Source organism: Argopecten irradians, chromosome 10 (genome assembly GCF_041381155.1).
Source record: "Argopecten irradians isolate NY chromosome 10, Ai_NY, whole genome shotgun sequence".
Lineage (NCBI taxonomy): Eukaryota > Metazoa > Mollusca > Bivalvia > Pectinida > Pectinidae > Argopecten > Argopecten irradians.
In genome coordinates this window covers 16,880,171-16,905,221 of record NC_091143.1, presented here as the reverse complement: position 1 = coordinate 16,905,221, position 25,051 = coordinate 16,880,171, and the positions used below count along the sequence as shown (strand labels likewise).

At 35.3% G+C, this 25,051-nt stretch overlaps 1 protein-coding gene across 3 annotated transcripts in view; it reads right to left on the bottom strand.

Annotated features, from left to right (window-relative positions):
• The window catches only part of LOC138333273 (chromodomain-helicase-DNA-binding protein 1-like), a 44,023-nt gene that overhangs the window by 6,110 nt on the left and 12,862 nt on the right, over nucleotides 1-25,051 (bottom strand). For 2 of the 3 annotated variants that reach the window (XM_069281550.1, XM_069281552.1), the window contains exons 5-36: nucleotides 23,947-24,027; nucleotides 23,141-23,193; nucleotides 22,845-22,922; nucleotides 22,056-22,214; nucleotides 21,344-21,415; nucleotides 20,398-20,540; nucleotides 17,042-17,267; nucleotides 16,483-16,583; nucleotides 15,904-16,091; nucleotides 15,571-15,698; nucleotides 14,636-14,852; nucleotides 14,278-14,367; nucleotides 13,746-13,936; nucleotides 13,039-13,174; nucleotides 12,716-12,768; nucleotides 12,100-12,406; nucleotides 11,660-11,731; nucleotides 11,266-11,415; nucleotides 10,744-10,892; nucleotides 10,479-10,578; nucleotides 10,001-10,157; nucleotides 9,752-9,870; nucleotides 8,833-9,050; nucleotides 8,516-8,658; nucleotides 7,857-7,992; nucleotides 7,570-7,720; nucleotides 7,128-7,238; nucleotides 6,671-6,928; nucleotides 5,178-5,303; nucleotides 4,729-4,907; nucleotides 1,501-1,609; nucleotides 897-1,054 (exon numbers count right to left, since the gene is read on the bottom strand). In XM_069281550.1, the coding sequence (XP_069137651.1) occupies nucleotides 897-1,054; nucleotides 1,501-1,609; nucleotides 4,729-4,907; nucleotides 5,178-5,303; nucleotides 6,671-6,928; nucleotides 7,128-7,238; nucleotides 7,570-7,720; nucleotides 7,857-7,992; nucleotides 8,516-8,658; nucleotides 8,833-9,050; nucleotides 9,752-9,870; nucleotides 10,001-10,157; nucleotides 10,479-10,578; nucleotides 10,744-10,892; nucleotides 11,266-11,415; nucleotides 11,660-11,731; nucleotides 12,100-12,406; nucleotides 12,716-12,768; nucleotides 13,039-13,174; nucleotides 13,746-13,936; nucleotides 14,278-14,367; nucleotides 14,636-14,852; nucleotides 15,571-15,698; nucleotides 15,904-16,091; nucleotides 16,483-16,583; nucleotides 17,042-17,267; nucleotides 20,398-20,540; nucleotides 21,344-21,415; nucleotides 22,056-22,214; nucleotides 22,845-22,922; nucleotides 23,141-23,193; nucleotides 23,947-24,027 (4,559 nt within the window). The remainder of the gene's footprint in view (nucleotides 1-896; nucleotides 1,055-1,500; nucleotides 1,610-4,728; nucleotides 4,908-5,177; nucleotides 5,304-6,670; nucleotides 6,929-7,127; nucleotides 7,239-7,569; nucleotides 7,721-7,856; nucleotides 7,993-8,515; nucleotides 8,659-8,832; nucleotides 9,051-9,751; nucleotides 9,871-10,000; nucleotides 10,158-10,478; nucleotides 10,579-10,743; nucleotides 10,893-11,265; nucleotides 11,416-11,659; nucleotides 11,732-12,099; nucleotides 12,407-12,715; nucleotides 12,769-13,038; nucleotides 13,175-13,745; nucleotides 13,937-14,277; nucleotides 14,368-14,635; nucleotides 14,853-15,570; nucleotides 15,699-15,903; nucleotides 16,092-16,482; nucleotides 16,584-17,041; nucleotides 17,268-20,397; nucleotides 20,541-21,343; nucleotides 21,416-22,055; nucleotides 22,215-22,844; nucleotides 22,923-23,140; nucleotides 23,194-23,946; nucleotides 24,028-25,051) is intronic. The other variant, XM_069281551.1, reaches the window with a different exon arrangement.

Below are 25,051 nucleotides of genomic sequence, written 5' to 3'. Positions count from 1 at the left end.
TAGATAATGTACACATTTACAAGACAATTTGAAATGATGCAAAACTTGGCTACTTGTAAACAGGATTTCTTAACACAAAAATAAAATTGTAACATGTGGACATAGTGTCAAAATAAAAGGAGAGTGCCTGTAGCTCATATATAGTTAATAAAATACTTGCAACTAATTAAATGGTGGACAAAAGTACAAACAACAAAAATAAAAGTGTGGAAAAAAAACCAAAAGTGGCTGAAAATTGAAGTAATAGAAGAATCTTCGCAACTACTTCACTTCAATTTGAATGATGCCATGGCTACATTTGGAAAAATATTTACAATATATTGGTTCACAATATTGGGTCAGAAGGTATACTATGCTTTATGCTTGATAAAAATTCATCTGATTTGATATTCTAACTCATATAGGCTTACTATGCATAATTGCTGAATATTTTCAATTTCAAAGCAATATATGATGTGTTTTTTCCCTTCAAAACTCATGACTACATTTGTTAAGCAATAGATATGGTGAATCTGGCATATATATGGGTGAGTATACACATGATATAAAATAGACATTTTCATCTTGAGATGTCAGCATGCACCTAGTAAGTCCTCATTATCATTTTTTTTTTTCTCAGCCTCAGACAAATGATCTCCAATAAACTAAGACAATCAGATACACAGATCCTTACATATAAGGTAACAATAAGTACAAACTAAGACAATCAGATACACAGATCCTTACATATAAGGTGACAATAAGTAAGAATCAAGAAAATTATTAACGACATGCATCTGTGATACAATGATACATTACATTTTTTTTATCTCTCCCTATCAAATATGATCACTTACAAACATTCAAAGGTACAATATAGATGCTACCACAACCCATTCATAAGAAAATTGACCTACTTTTTATGTTCTTTACTGCTCCAATGGTCCGTACTGTTATGCATAGGTTTCTGTGAATGTTCTTTTTTGATGTGGTCTGCGTGGTCAAGTGATCGCTTGTGGCCAGATTTGTCGTGTGATGATGAATGGTGATGACGCTCCTGAGAATGAGGTTCAATCTTCAATGAAAAACAAAATTCCCCTAAAAGTGATCTTGTCATGATCAGGTCCTAGTTTATTAGAGCATTTTTAATGAATGAAATACCTCCCTATAAGCTGCATTTGTGTGACAGAATTCTAAACCATGATTTGCATCTCAAGGTTAAACATAAATGTTTATTCAGTCAAACAAATCGTAAGAGTAACTAACTGCTATATATACTATTATCACCAGGGCAGGATTTAAGTGCAATTCATGTGTCCCTTTTCTCCTGAAATATTTTGTACCAAATCAAATGCATCATAACAAATTATTGCATATCAAACACAAGGCATTGAGCGATTTACATGTATACTTATTATTTATCAAATTCATTGTTGTTCAACTGTTCCAGAAAAGTGATGATTAACCCTATACATGACTATCAAAATGTATAAAGTCTTGTTACTGTTCATCAAAACTTACATCTTCTTTCTCCTTGTCTTCCTCGCGTTTTCTGTAGGCTCGTTTGTACAGCTTGTGTAGTTTTTGATCATCAAATTCTGTGAATTTTGACACAAATATCCAAAGATGACTGTAAAAAGAATCATTCAGGTGTAGCAATTAGAAAATGACTCCGAGGATTTTATCATTCAAATGCAAATTTTGCAAAAGAAATTAATTATAAAGCAGAATAATCTGTCCAATTCTTACTGTTTGTACTTTATTATGATAATAAATGTTATCATACAAGTTTATTTTCAATTCTGGAGAATTTATCTTTTTGTATGAACTTGTTTAAACTTTTTGTTCTTAACTTATGACCAACAAAATATCCGATAAACCCTAGTAAGATCCACATACGAGAATGTTTAAACTTTTTCCACAAGTGTTAAAGCCCCATTATGTTTTGGGATGAAAAAATATCGTCATAAAGTACCAAACTTTCCTGAATAGTAGAGTATATATCCTTATGAAAACATCCGCTGATAAAAAATGCCCAACATTTCCATGTTTTCGAAAAACAATAGAAAACCTCTCTTCGGAGAGGGGGAAATCCGTAGTTCCGCCCCAGAGCCAAAACTATCTAGTACGCATGCGTAGGCACAAAAAAGGTGGAATTTCCCTAACAAACTTTAACATCGTGCATGGCGAACGCACTGAAGACTCGCCAAATACGTGTCAGCGAACACACATGGGTCCGTTCTTCATCACGTGCACGTTCCTTCAAACAACGACAATTTAGCGGTCAAGTTGCATTGCTCGATCGCGATCGACTGCACGTTACGATCCCACGCATTCCACGTGTGGACCTACAAATACATGTTATACATGCATGTATTTACATGTAGTTTCGATATAAAACTAGGCTAAAACTATTCAAAAAGCGTTTGTTCTTGAATGGAAAGCAAGCAATTAACAAAATTATAATTACAATGGTATTTGCTGATCTTATGTATTTTGTAATAAAGATTTATAGATGCCTATAGGGTCTAATCTAGCTTTATTGAAATGTACATCGAAACCGAACACACGTTTATTGTGTACATCGAAACCGAACACACGTACGTTTGTGTTACCTGATGAGGCTTCCCACGGGACTCGCAAACTCGGAAACAAATAAAAGTAAACACAAACACGCCATGTCGTTACCTGCTATATAGATATTACACTTTGTTTCTTTTTACAATAATACAGCGATGTATACATACATACATACGAAGTCTGGAAAGCCTACATGTTCTACCCCATTGAAGACCGATCGCGAACATGTACATGAAACTTAAACCAGTGTTTGAGACAACAGGGTCAACGACATTATCGGATATATCAATGACAAGTGATCATGATCATGAATTACTAACTGAGTACAATCCACATTGTAGCATAAGATAATTATTATGAACTTTGTAATTACTACATGCAAAAACATATATACATAATATTAGAGACTTATCTAAGTCTCTGATAATATATGTTTATGAACCACAGGTGTTTGGCTCTATAGACTTTTTTTTTCTTTTTCTATATATATACATGTACAAATGTAATACTGTGTCAATATATAAAGAGAGAAAAATGTCTATAGAGCCAAACACCAGTGCATGGACCACACATGTAGGTCAATGTGATTAATTTTTATCTCATAATTCATTGCATGCACGGGACAGGAAAAGGAATGCATGTACAAAATGTAGAATAGTTTGGTTTGATTGAATAGGACTAATTAAAAAATGGTGTATAAAAACAGTCCGTTAATGATTTCTATACAGTTTATCAAGTGAAGAAGATCTGGTGGAAAAGTATACCAAAACAGCTAAAGAAAACCTGGATCAGTCCTTCATTAAAGGAAGAGAAAATGGGGAAAATATCCGTTTAAATTAGACTGGTAAAGTCCTAGCAGGCATCACGAACTTATTTTTTCTCACATATTTTATTTAGCGCATAAACTTTTAGCCTTGCTCCATAAATCGAAAACAAATGGGCTGAATGCTTATAAACATAATTCACGTTCAGCGTAAAATGGAATGCACACTTGTGAAATTAGAGAAATTTCAGTTTCAATTCCCTTTTCCTTTTTACTACGTACATGTAAGAATTACGTACCGACGGCAAATGATAGTCCACCAGGTAGTATCAAGGGTCAAAATAATATATGTTGTGTCTTTTTAATGATGAAACTCCAATAGTCTGACAATATTTATATCCCCTTAGTTCACTCTAATACTGACGTTTGTACTAATAAAAATGCGAGTCTTTGATTAGTTTAATTTGCTCTGTGTACATAAAATTGTAGGCCTATATTTAAAAATGCCCATACGATAATTTAGACTCATGCACCTGGTAATCTCTACTTAATCAGTTAATTATACAGAAATGAAATCTCGACAGGTATCGGTATATAGATACAACGTACAGATTGATGTATCTCGACTAGCGTCGATTCCAGTGATCTTTCATCTATATGTACATGCATGTACTATCACATATTTCATAGACGAATATCGTTATAAAATATCCAAAGAATAAATAGAAAGCAGTTATAATACATAGTAACCAATTAGTCCACCTCTTTACGTATGTTCTAAGTATTTAGATATACTGTGCTCTCCTAACTCTCAAATTATGAATAGATTAGTAGCATCATGGTATTTATTTATCTATATATAGTTTGGATTAATACTGTATTTATCTCAAATTATTACACGAGAGGAAAGAAAATCAACTGATCATCACCAAAATTGACACGGCCACGTGTTTATATTTGTACGATAAAATACCCCATGTGGTGCCCCATGTATGCATTTCACTATTTACATCCACTGTTTTTCGATTAATATGTATTTTGTATTATGCTTTATATAAACTATATGTAACCTTGGACAGGACACATTTATAATAAGTGGAATCTAATATGTATCATATACTAAAACAATTATAGAACATTGTATTGCTCACCGTTTCCTCAAAACTGCACTCTGTCTCGGCCATGCTTGTTTTGTTTACTATATCCGGGTATCGAACATATACGTATACACGAGGTATTTTTAACTATGCAAATCGACCTGTTCTATTTTAAGAATTCTTTACTAATTGATTATTGCGTAATTATCTTCATTGGAAAGAAACCAAATGAAGAACCTTTCATAAGGGTTGTTAATGTATATTTTAGCAAAGTTTGGTGAAAGCATAATGGGACTTTAACAGCATTACCTTCTCCACTGTTTAATGATGTCTGGGTCATTATACTCTGCCAGGCATTCATTAATTCGATCACCTATCTTCAGTAGGCAGTGCTTGGTGTGCACTACCTGCTCCTTCTCTGTGAGGCCCTCATCTGGGTTATCAAGTCTCTTTAAGGCTCTCTTCACTGGCCTCATCATTTCCTTACACTATGATAAAATCAACACACACAATCAGTTAAAGTATCAACCATAGCAAATGTTTAAACACCAATTTACTATTCACTATAGAGGTACTGAAACTCAATTGGCTTGAAATCTGAGAATTATTTTGTTGAAAATCTTTTTTTTTTAGGTAATTTGAGATGAAGACTTTCAGTTGCCTGCAAACATCAACCTTAATGGCTAGAGAAGTACTTATCATCAGATATCCCTATTACTGAGGCTACTTTGTATGAAATATTCTAATTTTCAGATTACCTTAGCAAACACATTAGAAGGTAACTCGGCACCGAACTCTGCCTCTGTTGATATAGCTACAGGCTCCTTCTCAGCAGTGATATGTACAGGACCAGATTTGTTCTTTTTGTTCTTGGCTTTTGTTCCCTGAAATATTGGAGAATATATTACCGTAAAAACTTGTGTAAAATGCGCATTTTACCCCTGCAAAAATAAAAATTTCAAGTTGGGGGTGCGCAAGTTACATTCATAGAAGGGTTTAAAAATTTTACGAGGAAAAAATCTGTCCATTCTGAGGGGTTGACATTCTATGAATGTTGAAGTACCACTCTGTTTATAGTAGCCTTTTATATAATAAAAGCTATTGATGATTGTAAAAACAATGCCTCACCTACTACAGTTGATTATCTAAGGCTAATTAAAGTGTTAAGTTATGACCACGATGTCTTGATTTCCATTTGACATGAGAATTCAATGGCGACTGACCGAGAGCATGGCTTCTCCGACAGCAATAGATGTATACCCTTGACACCTCCTAATATAATGGGACAGCCACAACCAGTGACTTTGGCCGGGTTTATCTAGTTTATTATTTTATTTTATTAAAATTGCCACTTTAATACATCAGTTTTGTGGCTCCCTGCACATCGTTTTTCCCCCAAAAATTTTATGCGCAAAATATACCGATACAGGGCATTCATTAACCTGAGAACTAGGGTTATTGACGCAGCAAAATTTACTTTGACGCATGATCTTTGCATGCCGTGCGTCAATCTGACGCTTCACATTTTTACTACCACTGCCCATCACTAATTGGTAGAACACCCTATGCCAACTAAAAGATTCACAACTGTGGCATAATCCGACCGTAAGCTGCTAATTGGAGCACAGGTAAAGAAGTCACACCTCTACTGAGTACCTAGCCTACCTATCTCCAATCCACTAAAACTGCACTTTCTTATCAGCAATCACATTTTAATCAAAGCAATATTAGAATCTCATTTCACTACATTAATGTTATATAACTTGCAATCGAGTATACAACAGAGTTAGTAGATAGACTGGTGCGCAAGTTACATGAGTTTATACGGTAATTATTTTTTACATGCTGACAGAATGATGAATTAAACATCTTCCTATCCTGTACATAACTAAATTTCACATGTGGTTTTATTTTCAATATATTTGCTTTTCCACTAAAATCTTCAGAAATTCATTGACATACCTAAGGAAAATAGTTCAAAGAATTCAAGGAATCAGTGAAGGGATTTTTTTTTAACAAAATATTGACCATACAAATTTAAAGCACTATACAGCGCTTTAAATTATATCTAAACATGTCATAGAAAATTAGTGTCAGGCAAATAACCACATATCATAGACCATACATGTCAACTTAGACTACACATTAGTCAAAGATCTGAAAATGTCAATTTCTCAATCATTTTCTAAAGTTCAACTATTTACATGTAAACAGACTTTGTATGTTCATGGAATCGTAACATATAGCTGACCTTCTTTTTCTTGTTTTCCCTGTGGAAGTCGAGAGAATCCTTTGTGTCCTCGTCATCAGCCATGTGCGACTTCGCCTCCTTCTCACTATTATCCTTCTTCTTCCTTTTCTTGGCAGGACTTTCTGGAATACTGTCTAGTGTTGTCTCATCTTTTACGGAATGATGTTGGCCCGTGTCGGAATCAGAAATATCTTTCTCTATCACCTCTGCTTTAGATAATACTGGTTTTCTTTTCCTTTTTGTTTTTGTTACTGGAGCCTAGAGAAGATAAAATAAACGAACAACTTCAAAACCATTTATTTTTCTGCATCAAACTTATCCACATATATAAATAATTGAAAAAATAAACCTTTTGGTCGGTTTTTGATTAAGCTAAACAAATGTCCCAACAGCTGTATGCAATATACAGCATTTTAAAGTATAAGTATTGTTAAAGTTTAAGAGTAAATATACTTACAATGCCATGTTTTTCAATATCAAACTGTCGTTTGAGCACTTTAAGGAGGTATTCTGCTCGTGTCTGTAAATGCTTGGCCTGAGGTTTGAGGTCACCTCCATCAGGAAGGATCTGTTGACAGCAACAACAATAAGATCCATGAAAACAACGAAACAAAATTTCTACACACAAAAATTAAAGGGATGAAGAAATCAAAACATGGCAAGGGGATTAAAGAAAGCATTTTGTCAGGTGGGACTTTCTTTTAGTAACAGTATATAGTTTGTGGTATCATGTCAAGGAAAGGAAGTTCTATCTCAGTTTGCATTGTTTTTCTTTTGTCATTAACAACCTTAACTGAATAATGGGACATTAACTAGTTTTAGTATCAATATAAGATCATTGAGACATAGACCAAGTCTATCTTTCTCCATCCTAACATTCCTTGGTAAGAAGAGTATACCTTGTCATGTAGGTTGAGACTAGGGTCCATTTTGATTGCCTCCCAGCTGCCCATTCCGTACTCGTGGATTCCTTTGAGTAGATCACTGTCTTCCTCAATGTCCCAGGGACAGTCCCAATGCACTGCTTTCACGTGAGCAGTCAGGCGGTACCTATAGAGAGCAAAATAGAGAAAGTGTTGTACACCAAATTAAACATAGGATTTAAACTTTAGCCTAATTCTACATGCTCTTCTAAATCTAAAATCACCACTATTTTTTAAATGTATAGGAGGGCGGTCTGACTTACTTGCTCTTTAGCTCCTTGTTGGAAGGTATTGCGACAGCCAATGGCTCTAGTTCCTGTTCTGCTTTCATTAAGGACTGAGCATTAACAGTTACACTAGAGATCTTCAATGTTGGCCCTCTGTGTGTCTTCTTTCCAGCTAGGGATCAAATGACAAATACAACTGTAGGTAACCACATAATACAGTAAGGCAACAACTGAATATTTATTTACAGATCATACACTTTCTAAAATATTTAGTTTTATAAATGTATTTATAAGTAAAAATGTATAAATAATTTTGTAAATGCAACAAATAAAGATTATGACAATAAAACATACACAAAAGCTATGCACTTTCTTCAATTATAGACTCTTAAGTTCAATATTTAATTATCTTAGTTAACCCCATAAGTGCCCCCCCATCCATATAAGCACTCTTTCCCCTTTTTGAAGCCTCAATTCTAATTACCTCAAATTAAATGTATAGTGAAAATATAAAACCTGTGTAGGTTTCTTTATTTGGTATCTTTTGAAAATTAATTTATGGCTTAATTGGTGCAATAATTCCATGAAACACTAGTCCATATTTGGTTCTATCAAGCATACCCCTATTTTTGTGATTTTTAAGCGCCTTTGGCAGCTATTGGGTTAAATATGGTACTACCTGTTGCCATACTTACCCTCGAAGTTAGGATCTCCCTCCAGCTTTGTCTTGTATTCCTCCATAGCTACCTCACAGCTGTGCTTTATTGTTTCAGCCAGACGCTTCAAGTCAGACTCTGACTTCTCCTGTAATTCTGCATCACACGCCACCGAGTCAAGTCTATGGAGTAAAATAAAAATCAATCTCATTTGTTTATGTCTTTTACACAGTGTGTCTGCAGATTATAAGATAGTTGCATATCGATTGGTATACTTTTCTGACTATTTCCTTTTCTGTTGATTTTTTATTTTTTCAATTCACCAATTTTCCATTTGTTTAAAAACATGTACTTACCTAGTCATAGGATGGCCAAACTTTTTGAAGCTTTTGATGAACCTCCTTATCTCGGAATCGGTGAAGCCCTTCACAGCCTCTTTTGCAATAGTTCTTGGACGTCCTCGTTTCTTTGGCCGATCCTCCTCTTCATCATCATCACTAGAATCAGAGTCGTCAGCATCATTCTTCTTTTTTCTTCGTTTTTTGTTTTCATCAGAATCATACTCTTGCTGGAGCTGGAATAAAACCCTAAAATTTAGTTACAAAGAACACACAAAAACAATATAGCTATGTCAGGATTTCAGGGACAATTCTCCACCCTATACAGTTTTTTTGCAGCATATTTTGACATTTAAATTCTTTGAAATGCACGTAGCTTTAGTTATGTAATAAACAATACCTTTAAATTTGTATCAATTTCTTGATTTCATTTTTTTATTATTTAATGCAAAGTCTTAGGTTTTAATTTTGAAAACCCTATAAACACAGATTTAAGATCGTTTATGAAGGTTCTGTTAACCCATGTGTTCCATTTTCTGATTCATACCATTTGTACTAAATTGATATGGCACTGGATTTTTCCATGATGTGGCACCCATGTGAAAGATACGCTTTGAAAATTAAAGCCAATTATTTTCAATGTTAAATATAAAATGGATATAAAAGTAGTACATATATATTTTCTGCATACATTGAAATACATAATCCATGTAATTCCATTGGATATAAATACTCTCTGTATTGTTATCAAAAAGAAAACATTTCAATGAGAAATGAAAAATCTTGGGTCCCCGTCCTGGATCCAAGTGGTACGCTTCTAAAAACAAAACACTTGTACCAGTTCGATTCGGCTGGTACAGCACGTTCCATTACAGATACTGTAGATCCATACTGGTACAACTGGTGCGAATATACAAATTGAACCCTCAGTAAGTACCTGTTGTATCGTTTTCCTACTACGAGGAGGCAGATTCAATTCCAACAACTGTTGTTGTCTCTCCTCCTCTTCAATCCTACGGATATCATCTTCTGGAATTATGGCATCCCACATTTTTCCTGAAACATTAAAGAGATTGAGAGTCAAACACAAAATCAATGTGCCATAAGGATTAAAATGTTGAGGTGTAATGATAAAATACTAGGAAATTAATTATCTTTAAACCATCATAGGACTATCTATTATTACCTGCATCGTCATGGTTAGTTTCTCCAAGGCGTTCAATTTCCTCGTCCTCCAAATTATCGAAACTGACAACTTTAAACTGTGAGAGCAGGTCATCTCCTACAGTGGTTGGTTCAACTTCTCTAGTTTCTGCTCGTTGAAGGATTTCATCAATGTCCACCTACAAAAATAAACAATGAAATGAAGAATTCCTGACAATTAAGAAGGAAGCTAAATAGCAGGAAGAAAAAATATGACTACTCCACAACCAGATTTAGACCCACGCTGTAAATTATTCAGTCCAATTGTGCTTTACCTCTCTATATATATACACAACATAAAAATCATTTATGGATAAATTCAGTCTTAGCATTGTTGAATTAATCAGAGTTTCCCTTGATAAACATTTGATATTTAATTTGGTCATTTTTATTTAAAACATTCTTCTATCAATATGGGCAGTATTATTTTTATTATAAATAAGAAGTTGACAACATCATACCTGTGGTTCCTCATCATCACTATCACATTCTTTGAATAATTCTTCGGCACCGAATTTGAGAATGGCACTCAATTCTTCCTTCTTAAATGGGGTAGCATTGCTGTGGAAAACAAACGTCTCCTTTAACTATCTTATATTAATTGGTACAAGTATCAAAACATTACAAAATGGGAGTTTTACAAACATATTTAACCTAGTTTCAATAATTGACACAGTCTAACACTCTTTAACAATCAGACCACATTTTGTCTTGACAAATGCTCACCTAGAAGGGACGTTGCCACGATCTAGAACTGTCCGACCAGTTGTGTCCATTCTTTGGATGACCAAATGGTCAAGCACCATCTTCCGTTTGGCTCGCTCTACAATGTCTTCCTCGACGCTGCCTTTTGTCACAAGTCTGTACACGCTCACCTAATATACACAGCAAATCATGAAAGCATGAATTTCTCTTGTTATCATATTCAGTCTGTCTGCTTAAAGGTTGTATCTGTCTTATGGAAATCTTGGTTGGAGTAATATGCAGTCTAAAACTAGCGACTATGTTAAAACATGGTTTATCTAAATGAGGTCAATACACGGTTAATTTCTGTGTGACCAACTGTTTTATTTGAAAGTTTGTATAACTTGACTTCTACACATTAATAGGTACAAAACATACCAGATTCCATACACTATTGTAATCAGCTCCAACATGCAGAACTATAGATTTCTTGTACCAAAATACATCAGACTCCCCTAGAAAATTCTATGGGTTGTAGCTTGACTTTAATGTAGATAAGTATACCTGGTTCTTTTGACCTATTCTATGGGCTCTAGCTTGAGCCTGGAGATCATTTTGTGGATTCCAATCACTATCAAATATAATGACTGTGTCTGCTGTTGCAAGATTAATACCCAGGCCACCTGCTCTTGTCGACAAGAGGAAACAAAAGTCCTGAAATGATGAATCATCATAATCATATTCAATAGTATGCCTATCATAAATATGAATAAGACAATGCGAGTGCTATTACATTTCAACAATATTTTCTGTTAAAATCCAATGGTACCGGCCAACATTCCAATTCAAATTGAATTGTTTCATTATATGTATATAATTATCAAAATGCACTTTTAAGAATCCAATTCTTTCTTTCTTATTGATTTAGTTAAATCTTCACTCTTAAAGACTTACTTACCGGCGAACCTTCTGCATTGAAATGATCTAGAGCTGCCTTTCGTAAATCACCTCGCATAGAACCATCTAGCCTCTGTTTGAGAAAAAGTACAAAATAATCAGTTTTCATTAAAATAACCAAAAAGTTATCCAAACGTATAATATAAATACCTGAAAGTAATGCATTTAACATAAATAAACAATTTTAAATGTTGCTTCTTGGTGATGGAATGTAACTCTACATGAAAACTGCAATACCTTTCAAAAACATGCCCCTATCATAAACAATGAAAGAAAGCACAAAATATTTATTTTTTCCAGTTTCAGATATTTGGAAACTTCACAAAGAATACTTAAAACAATTTCCGTATTCAGATAATTTGGAAAATTCATATGACTTTATGCAGAGGATAACTGTTTCCCAAATCTAAACTTCTGACCAGATGAGAGCTTCAAACCTACCTGGTGATTGAAATGCCGGGCCTTGAGATAGTCAGCTATAAGATCCAGCATGCGAACCATCTGTGAAAATATTAGCACTCGATGTCCCGTTTCTTTAAGTCGACACAAAAGTTTGTCTAACAACAACAACTTTCCACTGCCCTTCATAAGGGCCTGAAATTTTTCCATATTTGCATCATCATCTGGCTGACGAATAAGTTGGGTGTGGTTACAGCACTTTTTTAGTTCCATTATAATGTTCACAAAACTCCCAATATTACCCTTTAGGCCTTTTGACAATGCCTTGTAGTTTTTTGTGAGGATCCACCTGAAAAGTAATAAAATAATATAGGAAAATAATAACTAAACAATTTCCATATTTTCTATCACTCTCTTTAAGTTACTTTGCAATTTCTAGTTTTTTGTCTCAGTGACTTTTTCAGTGGGTTCTGTCCACAGATTCTGTATTCACAGGTGTAATCAAGTGAAATAAGCACAATAAAAGTTAACGATTATAGCAACTCTCAAGTCTGTCTTGTGTATAGCAGAAACCAAAACAGCCTAAAGCAACTATTTTGATATGCAAGATATGTCCTCTTTATATACAGAAGAAAGAGAAATGTACAGAAATATTTACTTATAGTACTGTTTTTGTAAGGATGTCATTTCCACACGCAGGATTTGTTCAGTCTGAAATACAAAAAATTCATTTCATACTCGGTAAAGTTTAATATTTGCAAATTTCAAATTAATGTGTACAAGGTCTATTCCCCAAAGATACTGGGGTTGTCAGTTTGTATTTACAGTCTAGACTCTTACGATACTAACTGATTGCCTGATCAATTAGCAAATGCATGTAAATAAAGAATAGCAAAAAAAAAACTTTCAACTTTGTCAATAGATTTAAAACAAAAACTTTTTTTCTAGCAGAAATTTAAGCATTGATATGTTAATAAATACTTTTGCCGGAAGAGATTTTTCCACATCTTTTTTCATCCGGCGTAACAAGAAGGGTTCCAGTTCTTTGTGTAAGTTTGTAAATCCAGTTTTGTTCTCTGAAGAATGCATTCTTTCAAAGTCAGACCAGCAATCAAATCTGCAATGATGAAATGTTTCATATGAAAGAAAAGATGTGTAGCAAAATGCATAACATTAACTTAATGGTGCGAGATGCATATTACTTCAACACACACACACACACAAAATATTCATTGTAAACTTTGTCCTGATAATACAAATGCTTGAAAATATTTGAATGCATAAAATCATGAATAATATCACACAAAATTTGTTTATGTATAATGTGTACTAGCTTTTTTCTATAAACTGGAATAATCAATTTTAATTTGCAGGTGATTGGTGTGAATTAATAAATTTCTTCCATATAAATGCCCTTATCAGTGACAACATATTAAAGGATATTATACTTTCCGTGATCATCTAAGACATTCACAGACTTCGAACATTTCTTACATTCTTTAAATCTGTCATCTTATCTTCTCTAAATAGCATAACAATATTTTGTGCTGGTTGTAAATGGTGCCCACAAGAATATTGGTGCGCATGAGCGAGTACCAGATGTGCTTCCAGTGGGGTGCATTTGATTTGTTTTCAGGTGTATAGTGTTGGTTAACAGTGGAATTGCCTAATGTTTACTTGTAACTTACTTGTCAGGCATAATGAAGTGTAGAAGGGCCCAGAGCTCTTTGAGGGAGTTCTGGAGTGGTGTGCCTGTAATGAGGAGGCGATGATTAGAATGGAAATCAAATAATGATCTGTACAGAAGGGAGTCGTCATTCTTCAGACGGTGAGCCTCATCAACACCAAGGAAAGCCCACTGAACACCACCAAGGAAAGACTACAAATATAGAAAGAGAATAAATACATAGACTTATGTAAATTACAGATTTATGAAGCTTTAGTGTGTTCTAAAACCATTACTATCAATATGGCTACCAAAGCCGAAGATATTTTTATGGGATTTTCAGTAAAAAGTTGTCATTTTTAAGATTCATGAACCATTTTTATCCAATACCAGACTTACAATAGTGTTGTATTTCACTGAAGTTACTGTTCTTTATACCGTCAACATTTGAATCTAAGTTATAATGTTTTTGCATTACATTTACATTTCATAAAATAATTTAATATCAAAGCACAAAATTAAGAAAGTGATGTGTTCTGTATGTGATAACCCACCTTGTCTTTGAGTAATATTTCATATGTAGTTATAAGTACATTGAACTTTAATCTCTTGTTTCCTGGGTGACACCATTCAAACTCCCTAATCTGGAATATACACAACACAACTTATAAACTCAAGACAAGCATATAACTCGATTGAATTAATGGCTGATGAACTATGGCAAAACTAACTAATTCAGATATTGAGTCATGTATTTCTGAGAATTTCCTTAAAATACTTCAATGTTTACAGATGATGAACAATTACAGCTAATGGCTGACAATTTACAAATCCATAATCTCATTTCTAAAACACAAGAATAATTTCAAAGAAATAAGTGTAGGAAGCTTTCATGCACATTTGAATACTTGCCTTGTTTCTACTGATGATATCACCCATATATATCACAACGTTCATTTCTGGTGCCCAGGTTTCAAACTCGCGTTGCCAGGCGACCACTGTTGAGAGCGGTACAACCAATAGGTATGGGCCGTGGAGTTGGTAGTTGTTATGGAGTATGGAGATGAATGATATTGTCTGTATAGTCTTACCCAGCCCCATCTCATCCGCAAGGATCACACTGTTCTCTCTGTAAAATATCAAACATTCACATTCTATATTACCAGTGATTGATAAAGTTATTTACACGAATAAAAATTTCTTCAAATTGGACTACTAGAAACGAGAAAATTTAATTTCAGTGTTTTAAATATTTCGTGATTTGGCTCTAAGGTTATATCATTCATCCATTTCTAAATTTTTCATGGATCAAAATTTTGCAACCATAGCAATATCACACTAAACGGTGACAAGAGGCCTATGGGGCTTAGCAGTCACCTGAGTTTGGATACTGATAAAATAAACACATATAAACACTATATTGGCCCATCAGGCCCTTGAAATCGGTTCATGATTTTATAAATTTGACCTTTTAAACTATGAATAGTATTTGGTTCCATCAAATCTGTGAATTCAAAAGAATTTTTTTTTAAATTTTAGTCAATTTTGACCACGTTTGGCCCTGCCCCACTGGTCCCTGAGGGTTGGCCAGGACCAATATGGATATGACCTAAAAATATCAACTAGGCAAAAGTAACCGGTATATGTAAAATGGTACAGGATAACACAGTTTCAATAACTTATTTTATACAAATTTCAACACTGTAACTTCTTAACATCAATTTGACTATATGTTAATGCTTATCAGAATGTCAAATAACATATATCATTTTTGTTTGTTTGAATTAATTACATTCAAAGAAAAAGGTCCAAAGTTGTAAAATTTAAATTAGCCTTGTAAAACATACTTGCACCAGGCATGCATTAGCCAGTTTACTCCATTCAGCTGGTAGTCTCGTAGCTCCAAGGACTCAACACCCCCTAGGAATTTTGGCTGGACTTTCAAGGGTGCAAATTTAGGACGGGACTTCAAAACCTGGACAAAAATACAAAAAGAAATACTGAGTACAAATTGAAGGCAGGTTTTCAGCAAATATCAAATGATATTGTGAATATTTTTTTTTTGAGTCTCTGGATTGAAGCCAATAATTTAGACTGCACTGGCAAACAAAATTCCTACTTAAAAGTTTATGCTTCAATTGTGAAAACATGTATATATTTTGATACAAAAAGGAACACACCTTTGAAAGCTTTGTAGGAATTTTTTGTGATTTGTTACGAGCTTGGTACTCGTCTACAGCTGACTGGAATTTTCGAGAGACCAGCTCGCCTTCTTCCCAAGTACACTCCGAGTATGGTAGGCCCATCCACTTACACAAGTAGTCCGGATAGCCATTATTCTCATTCGCCATCTTTTGGTTGGAATGAGCTGGAAATAAATACAATTTATCCCAGCAATCTTGCAGAGTCTTCTTAGAACGATATACAGCCATACTTAAAAGTCTAATTCTACAGGAAATGATGAAACTGAATGACTCATAATTGAGGCCAAAACATCTAACGCTGTTTGAATCATTCTTAATACCTTAATTGAGTTATTAAGTGTATCTCCAAAACAAAAGCAATAAGAAATGGAACCAAATTCATTTCCTTTATCGAATTTAATTGGTCATTAGTTTTGACAAAATCACATCTGACAAATCATCTGTTGATATGACCTTCATCAAATAACTATGACATGCTCACTGTTGTAGCACTTGTAGTATAAATTACTTATGACACTGTTCTGATTACATTGGTTATGACCTTAATATACTTACCTATGACGCGTTCACAGTTGCGATACTGCTGGTACAAATCTTCCATCATTTCCTGTTGAATGTCATAGTAATCCTGATCCTCGGGCGAGGCATGATCCTTCCTACAACACACCATCAATGATCACATATTGATAACAACCTAAACCTTTAACTCTTTAGATACTTAACTTGAAACTTAGTATTCTGTCTTTGCATATTACAGATTTACCTCCCTTGCGAGCAGGTATTAATAATGAAATAAAGTTATTCTATATTAAGTGAGTCATTATCTCTGAAAAATATGATGGTGTGTTCACAATCTATTCTATACCTAACCACACGGGCAAATATTAAAAGAAATAAGTTCATATTTTACAATCAAAAATATATTTTATGACTCCGATGGCATAACAGCAGATTGTATAGTCTAATAAACAGAATTTGAGAGCTGCATATCTATAAGAATATATTTTGTCATCAGAACCACATTAAATGAAGACTTTTCATAGGATTTTCTTTTGTTGTTGTTTTTAAAACACAAATAGTTAGACTAGAGGTATATGATGGTAGTATGACATACCAATCTTTGATTTCATTCGTTTTTTTGATGTAGTTCTCCAGCTTTTTAAGTCCGTGTACTTTCTGCTCCTTGATGTTATCGTACGACTCCCAAGTATTATGGATATGAGCCCAGTTCTTCCATTTAATGTGGTACTGCTGGGACGTCTCCTCAGTCTGGGGATCACAGCCTTCATTAGGATCGCCATTGTCCTGTACATTGTAGATTGTTGTCTTGCTGCCAATAGCTAGACAAAAAAGACAAACTAACATACAATACTCCTTGTTCATTTATTATTAAGAACAACTTAGGCCAAAAAAATTAATTCTTAGTTTCTCAGGCCCCGCCGCATCGACATTTACCCCCCGCACCAACTTTTTTATGCGCCATAACTTAAAAATTAAAATCGAGACCGCCGCATCGAATGCACCCCAAATTTCCATTCGAACTCGCCCGCAATTTCCATTCGAAAACGCACCCGGAAATTGGCTCCAATTTTAGTATGCACCTTTCATTTGCGGAAAAAAATGGCTGCCGATGTCAGCATTGCTCAAAACGGAATGTTTCCTCCCAGGATTATGTATTTTCAACTGGTTTTCTTTGGATATAGTGAGGATTGAGATATTTAAAAGCTGTTCTTTAAGACTGAGTAAGAATTTACATTTTCTACATGTGTTTTCATTGATTTTCATGTCCTTCAAGTGAGAAAAAAATAAAATGTTATCTGCCGCATTTGTTTTCAGAGAAATAAAAAATAAAAAATATTCCCGCCGCCCGCACTGACTTTTTAAAAAAGTGGCCTGAGAAACTAACAATTAATTTTGTTTGGCCTTAGGTACACATATTCTGTTTCAGAAGAAAACTTTACCAAAGAGCATTGCCATTCTCTTGAAATAATTTCATGCCGTTGGACTTCTATGTGAAATGAGTGTGTGCCTGGCACGCTAATTTTATAGCACGACAGTATGTGATTGTCATTAATTCTCATCCATTCTTTCAAATTTCTGATAGTGCCTGATTAAGTCCAATCTGTATTATTTACCTAATTTTTGCCCTATCTGTGTCGTTTAAGCCCTGTTTGAAACTGTTTTACACCCTATCTGTGTTGTTTAAGCCCTGTTTGTACCTGTTTTACATCCTATCTGTGTTGTTTAAGCTCTGTTTGAACCTGTTTTATACCCTATCTGTGTCGTTTAAGCCCTGTTTGTACCTGTTTTACACCCTATCTGTGTCATTAAAGCCCTGTTTGTACCTGTTTTACACCCTATCTGTGTCGTTTAAGCCCTGTTTGTACCTGTTTTACACCCTATCTGTGTCGTTTAAGCCCTGTTTGTACCTGTTTTACACCCTATCTGTGTCGTTTAAGCCCTGTTTGTACCTGTTTTACACCCTATCTGTGTCTTTAAGCCCTGTTTGTACCTGTTTTACACCCTATCTGTGTCGTTTAAGCCCTGTTTGTACCTGTTTTACACCCTATCTGTGTCGTTTAAGCCCTGTTTGTACCTGTTTTACACCCTATCTGTGTCATTTAAGCCCTGTTTGTACCTGTTTTACACCCTATCTGTGTCATTTAAGCCCTGTTTGTACCTGTTTTACACCCTATCTGTGTCGTTTAAGCCCTGTTTGTACCTGTTTTACACCCTATCTGTGTCATTCAAGCCCTGTTTGTACCTGTTTTATACCCTATCTGTGTCGTTTAAGCCCTGTTTGTACCTGTTTTACACCCTATCTGTGTCATTTAAGCCCTGTTTGTACCTGTTTTACACCCTATCTGTGTCGTTTAAGCCCTGTTTGTACCTGTTTTACACCCTATCTGTGTCATTTAAGCCCTGTTTGTACCTGTTTTACACCCTATCTGTGTCATTTAAGTCCTGTTTGTACCTGATTTACACCCTATCTGTGTCGTTTAAGCCCTGTTTGTACCTGTTTTACACCCTATCTGTGTCGTTTAAGCCATGTTTGTACCTGTTTTACCCTATCTGTGTCGTTTAAGCCCTGTTTGTACCTGTTTTACACCCTATCTGTGTCATTTAAGCCCTGTTTGTACCTGTTTTACACCCTATCTGTGTCGTTTAAGCCCTGTTTGTACCTGTTTTACACCCTATCTGTGTCGTTTAAGCCCTGTTTGTACCTGTTTTACACCCTATCTGTGTCGTTTAAGCCCTGTTTGTACCTGTTTTACACCCTATCTGTGTCATTTAAGCCCTGTTTGTACCTGTTTTACACCCTATCTGTGTCGTTTAAGCCCTGTTTGTACCTGTTTTACACCCTATCTGTGTCGTTTAAGCCCTGTTTGTACCTGTTTTACACCCTATCTGTGTCATTTAAGCCCTGTTTGTACCTGTTTTACACCCTATCTGTGTCGTTTAAGCCCTGTTTGTACCTGTTTTACACCCTATCTGTGTCATTTAAGCCCTGTTTGTACCTGTTTTACACCCTATCTGTGTCATTCAAGCCCTGTTTGTACCTGTTTTACACCCTATCTGTGTCATTTAAGCCCTGTTTGTACCTGTTTTACACCCTATCTGTGTCATTCAAGCCCTGTTTGTACCTGTTTTACACCCTATCTGTGTCATTTAAGCCCTGTTTGTACCTGTTTTACACTCTATCTGTGTCATTTAAGCCCTGTTTGTACCTGTTTTACATCCTATCTGTGTCGTTTAAGCCCTGTTTTACACCCTATCTGTGTCGTTTAAGCCCTGTTTGTACCTGTTTTACATCCTATCTGTGTCATTTAAGTCCTGTTTGTACCTGATTTACACCCTATCTGTGTCGTTTAAGCCCTGTTTGTACCTGTTTTACATCCTATCTGTGTCGTTTAAGCCCTGTTTGTACCTGTTTTACATCCTATCTGTGTTGTTAAGCCCTGTTTGCACCTGTTTTACACCCTATCTGTATTGTTTAAGCCCTTTTTGCACCTGTTTTACACCCTATCTGTATTGTTTAAGCCCTGTTTGTACCTGTTTTACATCCTATCTGTATTGTTTAAGCCCTGTTTGCACCTGTTTTACACCCTATCTGTATTGTTTAAGCCCTTTTTGCACCTGTTTTACACCCTATCTATATTGTTTAAGCCCTGTTTGCACCTGTTTTACACCCTATCTGTGTCGTTTAAGCCCTGTTTGTACCTGTTTTACATCCTATCTGTGTTGTTAAGCCCTGTTTGTACCTGTTTTATACCCTATCTGTGTCGTTTAAGCCCTGTTTGTACCCGTTTTACACCAAATGTGTATTGTTTAAGCCCTATTTGTACCTATTTAAACCCTATTTGTATTGTTTAAGCCCTGTTTGCACCTGTTTTACACCCTTTCTGTATTGTTTAAGCCCTAGTTGTGCCTGTTTAAACCCTATTTGTATTGTTTAAGCCCTAGTCATACCTGTTTTTCGTCCAATGCGATCGCCAAGAATCTTTTCTATACACTCCCTGTTATCCTCTACAGCTGGTTCCGCCGTCTCATCTCCTGCAGCAACCTCTATCAGGTCGTCCGAGTCTGTACGGTCATCGGAGGCTTCCTTGTAACTGTCAAAATAAAATATGTAATACACTAAATGTTTCACAAATTTGTCAGCATTTGAGATTTTTTTTATTGATTAAACTCAAGAAAAAACATTTACTATAATTTTATATTTAGATGTTATATAGGTTACATAAAACAATTCAGCTAGATTTGTTACCCTTCACCTTTTGTAGCCTGGCTCGAGAGTTTAATGGATCTAGATCTATATCATACCTTATAATTATCAGTTATATCAGTAGGTTATTATTAGATTATTATTATAGATAATTACTAAATATCTTGAAACATTTTAACCTGTACCTTATATTGCAATGCAAGTGCATCTAAAATAACATAACTGAATGAAAACTAAACAAAAGTCTGACAAGGTCATACAACTATGGTACATGTATAGACTAAGTGTGCACTCCAGATATGTTCATCTTAGATAATCTTACACCAATAAGACATTTTTTGAGCCAGTGTAAAATCACTAAAATGGTACTGATTTCGCTCTATACTACATGAGAACAATTGAATTATAATGAGGAAGATATGAAAATGAAGGAAGGCTTGTTTTTGAGACAATACATACTCCTGTGATAAGAAATGTGTAGTACAACAAGTAAATAGAAAAGTTTTCAAACCTAACAAAACTATTTGATACATGATAATAAACATCAACTTTTTTTCTGAGAAAAATTGATAAAAATATATGTGCTTGGTCAAGATACTGAAAAATAAACGATTGTAAATAAAACTGAAAAGAAAGACAAGAAACTACTAAAATAGGTATGGCGGGCAAAGACAACATTCCATGCCTTACCTAACATTTTTCTTTGCACTTTTCCTTCGCAGGGCGGGAGCTTTGTTAAGCTTGTTCCCCGATGCCTTGCCCCTATGTCACATAAGGAGAAATCTATCAGCACTACTAGCACGTAACAATACAATGATTTCCCCGGCACTTGTTCTTAACACTTCTACTTAACTTCTAAGTGGAGAAAAGAAGAAGCTTCCTTCCAAAAACATTGACTTGTTGTCAGGTGTCATACTATCTTACTAATCTATCATTAAAAATTCCATTGACGTATATAACTCATTGTATGCAATATCTTGGGTATGTTTTTTTATTGATCCAAAACTATTTGGACAATTATCAGAATATGCTCATATGTTCATGATATACTAAAAACATTTAGCATCTAGTTGTTTGAAATTGGTCAAATGTGACCTTTGACTGTCTAATTAATCTTAACTGTTACGTGAACTAAATCCATTTGGAAAGGATCAAACGCTTTGCTTTCTCTCACATATAAAAGTGATAAAAGTATCTGTCTCTCACATATAAAAATGATAAAAGTATCTGTCTCTCACATATAAAAGTGATAAAAGTATCTGTAAGCAGTTTTTCCGATATTAATGTGATAAACCTTGGAATCGACTCTACATCTCTGATCCCACACCAACTCATTTATGATGACAAGAGATGGAAATGATGATGATGATGAATATTTCTGACATTTTTTAAAAACACTTACCTTATTTTATTTGCTGTACTTCTATAGGAAGTTCTTCGATCTTCATCACTGTCAGAGTCATACGAGTCAGAGAGGCGCCTTTCTCTCCGCCTCCCTCCCGCTGCTCGACGTTTTTGTGTCTTAGCTGGGCGACGAGACGGCCTTTTAGACTGTGGTTGCCTAGTAGAAGAGAAACAAAAATATTTACAATTATATTTGATGTGTCTGTAAAGCTGGGCTGTAGCTATTCTGGCGACGTGAAAGGGGATGGCAGCCTTGTGCCAATCAGAACCTTATAGATCTCCACAGGAGAGTCTTTTCATCTATTTGGTGCGTCTACTGGGCCAGAGAGTTCCAACAGCCAGAGACGTGATTGGCAGCTAATATGTTCTCTTTCATCATGAACATATCCTTGTACGATAAGTATGGATCTGCTATTATAGACACAATAACCTACCTCTTGCTGATTGATATTATCGTGATTTTGTTGGACATTGCTATAGTCATGAAAACAAATTTCAAAGAAATACAAAAGAAATTGATGAAATATGTCTCCTTACATACATTGAAAGTAAAAATTTTTGTTTTAGTTTAAATCATGATAAATTTTGACCACAGAAAGTAATGGGCTATACAGCATATTCTTGCAGGATTTCTTAAATTCTAAGTGCAGGTCAATGACCAAATTGCCCCTACAACATGATCCCTGCGGTAAACTTTAGATTCAGGTATTTGTTTATCTAACCAAGTCTTTTTACCCATGGACCAACCATACCAGAATTATGTTGTTTGCTAGCTGCCTTATCTTACCGTTTCTGTCTGATAGCTGCTTTGTATCCATCACTCGATCCACTGTCACTGTCACTGCTGCCTTCCCATTCCCCTGATCTGAATGTAAGGAAGGAGTTATTACTAAATAAAACTAAAAACAACCATAAAGGACAGAATTCACTAAATACTGAGAAATAATTGAAAAGTTTTATCAAGATTTTGTTAATGCTTTTCATGTCATTTATATGATTGCCTACAAAACAAATCTACAATGCAATGTAGGCTTCTTCTTTTTATCATTATCAGGGAACAAAGATAAACACTAAACTACTCACCCTTTTCTACGAGATCGTTTCCTGCCAGCAGAATCACCATCATCGCTTTCATTCTGTAACATAAAGATAGTCCTTAAAACCAATTCAAGATTCAATTGCTTATTTTAGCATCTGTAAAATGGTATAAAACAATGCAAAGGCAAGGCACCAGGAGAGACATTGCTTTTAGATTTAAAATTTTCTTTGAAATAAGAACTTTAACTCATAAATGCATTACATCCATGTGCATTCCCTTCAATCATTGAGATGAACAAATTTTTTGAGTTTTAATAATCTGAATTTTGTTTGCTTCATTATTTTAACGTCTTATTAACAGCTAAGGTCATGTAAGGACGACCTCCCATGTATGCGGTGTGTTGCGTGTATGTTGTGCAATGTGCATGTTTCGGGAGACTGCAGTATGTTCGTGCTGTGTCTTCTTGCATAGTGGAACTGTTGCCCTTTTTATAATGCTATATCACTGAAGCATGCCGCCGAAGACACCAAGCAACACACCACACCCTGTCATATCATACTGACAACGGGCGAACCAGTCGTCCCACTCCCCATATGCTGAGCGCTAAGCAGGAGCAGAAACTACAATTTTTCAAGACTTGGGTGTGTCTTGACCAGGGGACAGAACCTAGAGCCTTCTTCACAGGGGTGAATGCTCAACTCAAGGCCAAAAGTGAGGTGGTGCCAAGGGAGGCATTAGGAAACATAAAGTCAGTTAGGAAGAAAAGAAAAGATAAGATCCTAAATTTTTTGCGATCATGCAATAGGGGCAGCAGGTACAATTCTAACGCCCCACCTGCAGGGGTACTTACAATTGAGGTGTATCGTATAGGCTCCTTCTTAGCCCTTCCTGACCGTCGGAGTCCATACAGATCAGGATTCTGTTCTACTATCTGAAATTTAAGTTAAAATCATCTGGAAAGATCTGAGAGATAAGATATACAATGCGAGTTTTGCTTGATATTTAATTTTATTTCAAAACTTTTTAACTGTTAACAAGAGATCCCAGAGGGATCTTGGCGCCCACCAAAGAATGATCTATGTCTGACAATGGAAAGATGGATATTTTCTCTACTTTTTAAACTTTTTCAAACATATACTACACATAAAATTTGAGACAGATCGCTTCAGTACTTTCTAAGAAATAGCAGTAACAAACTTCAACTATCAAAATCCAAGATGGTTCCTTGGCGGTCATCTTGTTGATGATCGGTCCAAAATCGCAATATGCACGTCAAGAGCCCTAGGGGAACCTACATGTGAAATTTGAGAATGATCTATTCAATACTTTCTGAGAAATAGCGATAACAAACTTTAAATGTCAAATTCCAAGATGGCTGCCTGGTGGCCATCTTGTTGACTGATCGGTCCCAAAATGCAATATGCACAACCAGGTTCCTAGGGGAACCTACATATGAAATTTGACACATGTCCCTTCAGCACTTTCTGAGAAATAGCGATAACAAACTCAAGCTATCAAAATCCAAGATGGCTGCCTGGCGGCCATCATGTTCACCGATGTGTCCCAAAATGCAATATGCACAACTAGGTTCCTAGGGGAACCTACATATGAAATTTAAGACAGATCCCTTCAGTACTTTCTGAGAAATAGCGATAAAAAACTTTAAATATCAAAATCCAATATGGCTGCCTGGCGGCCATCTTGTTGACCGATCGGTCCCAAAACGCAATATGCATAACTAGGTCCCTAGGGGAACCTTCATATGAATTTTGAGACAAATCCCTTCAGTACTTTCTGAGAAATAGCGATAACAAACTTTAACTATCAAAATCCAAGATGGCTGCCTGGCAGCCATCTTGTTGACTGATCCGTCCCAAAATGCAATATGCACAACTAGGGCCCTAGGGGAACCTTCATATGAATTTTGAGACAAATCCCTTCAGTACTTTCTGAGA